Raw genomic sequence first — 4,012 nt, 5'->3', positions numbered from 1 at the left:
TTGATATAGCTCTTGCATTGACAAACTCACTGAAGTTGTGGTTTTCTACACAAGATCAACTTATCAACATTTCATCATGGATGGGGTAGGGCATACCTATACCTAAGGGACTATTGGCAGTTAATAGTTGTTGGGGGTGGAGTCTTGTTACTGATAAATTTCCCTTGCTTCAGTAAAATCTCTCCCACTCACACTTGTACAAGAAATTGTAATTAAACTGACAACATCAATTTAAAAAAGGGGGGGCATGCAAGTAGAGGGGGACTTGTTGGGAAGAAGGGTTAGAGCAGGAAAGGAAGGGACATGACAGGAAAACAGGGGTGAAAATGAATAAATTCCATTATAAGTGCATAGAACTGTGAAACAATAATATAAAAACTTAGAAGGAAATAGGAATTGCTTTACTCTATTTCAGGAAAGGCAGTTTGAGATTGATGATCTCTTCCTTCCTATCAACATGGAAATTGACATTTTTCAGACTAAGACTTTCTAAACATGCTTTAAGAAGATGAAACATATTATATTGAAATTCTCAATAAAGAGATAGGCACTAAAACAACTATCAACCACCTAAGAAGTAGACAAAAAACCCACATGCCTAGTAGTTATAGCTGTTTGTTGTTTGTGCAGGAGCTGAAACGGAGGCCGTATTGACAAGGTTTTAGCTTCATAAAATCAGAAAACCTAAATAACAGCTTTGTGTATATTTCAATTTCTATTGAAAATCTGTCTGAACTTAAGACAGCATGAGAAGCTGCATTCATAGACCCACAGGAATATTTTCATGTGGGAGCTGTCTGAAGCATTTACCTTTCCACAAAACTCCATCAAGTCAAACATTTTAAACTGAAAAATAAATATGTTTAAGTAAAACAAACACAATATAGATTACCTGAGTTTAATTTCTGCTTTACTAAAATATTCTAGATTGATTCCTTTTTCCCCCCATAAATTATCTACAGCTGGTTTCTAGGGAATTTGTTGTTACAGTTTTCCTGTGATGCAGATAATTAAAACTAACAAAACACATTCTCCAAACCCAGTGAACAAACTAAGACTTGGCAGCAGTAAACCACCAATTGAAGTTCTCCATGAAATTACCATGCCAAATGTTCACTATGATTTGTCTAAAGAGATTACCCTTATCCTCCCAAAAATTATGAATTTACTTTACTTTGGCTTTCATACTCGTACTCCTGCAGATATAAACCTCTACTCAAAATAAACTGTAAAAAGTGAAACAGAGACTTGAAAGCTTAAAAGCAAAACCACAACAACAAAAAGAACATTAAAATCTGGACAGCAGTGTCATAAACATTTGTTTTGGAGTTTTTCCTTTACATTATCTGTGCAAGTAATTAAAGATATATACCAATAGAGAGAGAAAGAAGGATGTCTTGGTATCTAGGGCTTAACTGGATTAGAGAAATTTAGATTAGCCATGAACACCCTTGTCTGAAGCTCACATAATCTTTAATATCCGATATATAACACTTAAGCTCAGGGGAGGAGAATTTAGAAATTCGTTAAAGTTGATAATTGTGGCTATCGAGTTTCATCTGAAAACACTGACATATGCAGAAAAATTGAGATGTGATAATAGAAAGAGTTTCTCAAGATTGGGAGGGGATAAACGTAGGACAAAAGATGACATTACAAGATGACATTGTAAGTTAAGTCAGGTTGAGCATATATTAATCCACCAAAGTGCAAAGGACTGACTATGTGAACTGCTGAGAGGGGTGGGGGTGGAGATTACTGATTGAGATTTTGCTTCTTCTGCTCCTCCAGTTCTGCTGCCTTCTGTACAGCAGCATCAACCAGCATGTAGAAGCTGCTAAAATCGGGTTTTTCCTCTGGCAGCACAGATGCTGGAGAAGACAAAGGCTCACTGGTGGAAAACTTGCCGCCTTCCTCTGAAGGGGCTTCAGGGACGACCTGGCTTGAAGACTCGGGATCTGGTAGCTTTTGAGATACTTGGTATATTAGCAGGGACAGATCCCCCATCTCTGCTTGGACATTACGCTGTGCCTTAACCTCTTCAGATAGACTGATGTGCTGCTTCTGGGATGAATCTGCAGCCTGGCCTTCGTAGGTAAATTTGTTTGAATTTTCTTGAAGGATTCCTGGGAGAAGGCGTCTACGGGCGTTTGTAAACCAGTTGGAGATCTGAAGGTAAGATAAGTTGGTCTTCTTGGACAGCATTTGCTTCTCTTCTTCATTAGGGTAGGCATTAAACCGGTGCTTATGGAGCCAGTCACGGAGGATCTTCACAGACGCAGACGGCAGCAGGTATCCTTTCCGAAGTCTCTGGCTGTCAAGAAACTTGTTCTTACAGCTCCTGGCAAGTCTTTTCCTGATCAAGGTACTTTTTTCATTAGGGTCTTGGGTCTCCTCTAGACTACTTTCAACACCCTCCATATTCTTGAACACTGCCTTCAGTGCCTTGGAAACCAAGGATGACTGAAATAGGACTAACGGAGCTCTGGGAGAACAAGGGAAAGCCTTCACAGATTTCTGAACAGAATTCTCATCAGTTGGCGGGCTGAGCAAGCTGGTTCTGTGATGTCACAAACTATGCCACACCTGAACTATCCTCTCATCCACCCACCCTCTAAGCTTTTTGGATCTACATGGCCTTACTGTTTTTCTTAACATTTTTTTTTTACCATAGCTTCTAATGTACTTGTTCTTACCCCATTTTTTATAACTCTCGAGTTCTCTTAACAGCTGTCACCAAAGTCCATTAATTGAAGAATAATATTACCATTAATTTGAAAAATTCACTCAGTGTGTGTGTGTGTGTGTGTGTGTGTGTGTGTGTGTGTGTGTGTGTTCAAGTACACATACCAACATACCGTGGGTTGTTCGTGTTGAGGTCAGAGGATTTGGATTGTTCTTTCTTCTGGGGATTGAACTCAAGTGGTCAGGCTTGGAAGCAAGTGCTGTTACCCACTGATTTATCTAGTTCTTTTGGCATTTTGATTTTTGTCAGGTTGTTGTTTAATTGTTTTGCATATAATTTTAAAAGACTTTGAACGTTCTTCCTTTTAAAAGTTACAGTGTTTTTGTCTTTTCCTGCTGGTCTTTGTTAATGGTCCTAATGACTCATTTATAAGAAGCAATTTTTCTAAAATAGTATCATTAATAAAAGAGTGTATTCTGATATCTCTTTTCTATGTAGTAGATCATTCTAGTTTGTGCTCAATTAAACTTAAGAATATTTTTGTTTTAGAATTTATAAAAGTATATATTATATCTTGATCAAATCCAGTCCTAAACTTCCTCTCCTCCAATTCCTGCCATACATACCACTCTTCTCTCCAATCTTCATGTACTTGTTTTTAAAAATTATATTAAGTGTGTGTGTGTGTGTGTGTGTGTGTGTGTGTGTGTGTGTGTGTGTGTGTTTGCAGGTTCCTTGGAGGATAGAGATATCAGGTATCAGATTCCATTGGAACTCTAGCTAAAGGCAGTTCTGAGCTGTCTGATGTGACTCATGGGAATTGAACTGGGATTCCTTGGATGATAAATGTATGCTCTTAACCACTTGACCTTTCTCCTGCACCATGATATACTTAAAAAATAATTATAAAAAACATATTTCCTTTTGACACCAGATTAATCTAATTCTTCTCAATGGTCATCTTTGGTTTTGGTATGACTTCACTGTGGCTTGTTTTGTTGTCTGTAATTTGATAGTAACTGTTTTGGTGATTCCTCAAGGAAGCTTGTTGAGAAATTCAAAATAATTATAAAAATATGCCAAATGATAAGTTTGGAAAATATAATAAAAATTTTAGATTGAGCTTGTTTATATCTCTTTTGATATTTCATATACATGGAAAGTTCATTCCCTAACTCACATAAAAATATTTGTAAATTTTGATCTGAATGATTAAAATGAATGATGAGATAACTGAACATTTTCAACTTTGAAAAGAAAATTTTAGTTTTGTTTGCTAAATTACCTAGATAACAATTACCAAGTTTGCTCCAATTTGAATAAAAT

The 4,012-nt window shown here is 36.8% G+C and overlaps 1 protein-coding gene across 1 annotated transcript; it reads right to left on the bottom strand.

Annotated features, from left to right (window-relative positions):
* Positions 1-1,666: 1,666 nt before the first annotated feature.
* On the bottom strand, positions 1,667-2,531 carry Tgif2lx (TGFB induced factor homeobox 2 like X-linked). The gene has a single exon (XM_059250812.1). It carries the CDS (start codon positions 2,419-2,421, stop codon positions 1,756-1,758), a length of 666 nt encoding a protein of 221 aa, XP_059106795.1. The 5' UTR covers positions 2,422-2,531; the 3' UTR covers positions 1,667-1,755.
* Positions 2,532-4,012: the final 1,481 nt, after the last annotated feature.

This window comes from Peromyscus eremicus, chromosome X, assembly GCF_949786415.1.
Source record: "Peromyscus eremicus chromosome X, PerEre_H2_v1, whole genome shotgun sequence".
Taxonomy (NCBI): Eukaryota; Metazoa; Chordata; class Mammalia; order Rodentia; family Cricetidae; genus Peromyscus; species Peromyscus eremicus.
The sequence above is the reverse complement of the archived record's forward strand: the minus strand, read 5'-3'. Positions and strand labels throughout refer to the sequence as shown.

Bases quoted from the DNA above. Each gene is read 5' to 3' on its own strand.
- Tgif2lx (XM_059250812.1), bottom strand. From the start codon at position 2,421: ATGGAGGGTGTTGAAAGTAGTCTAGAGGAGACCCAAGACCCTAATGAA.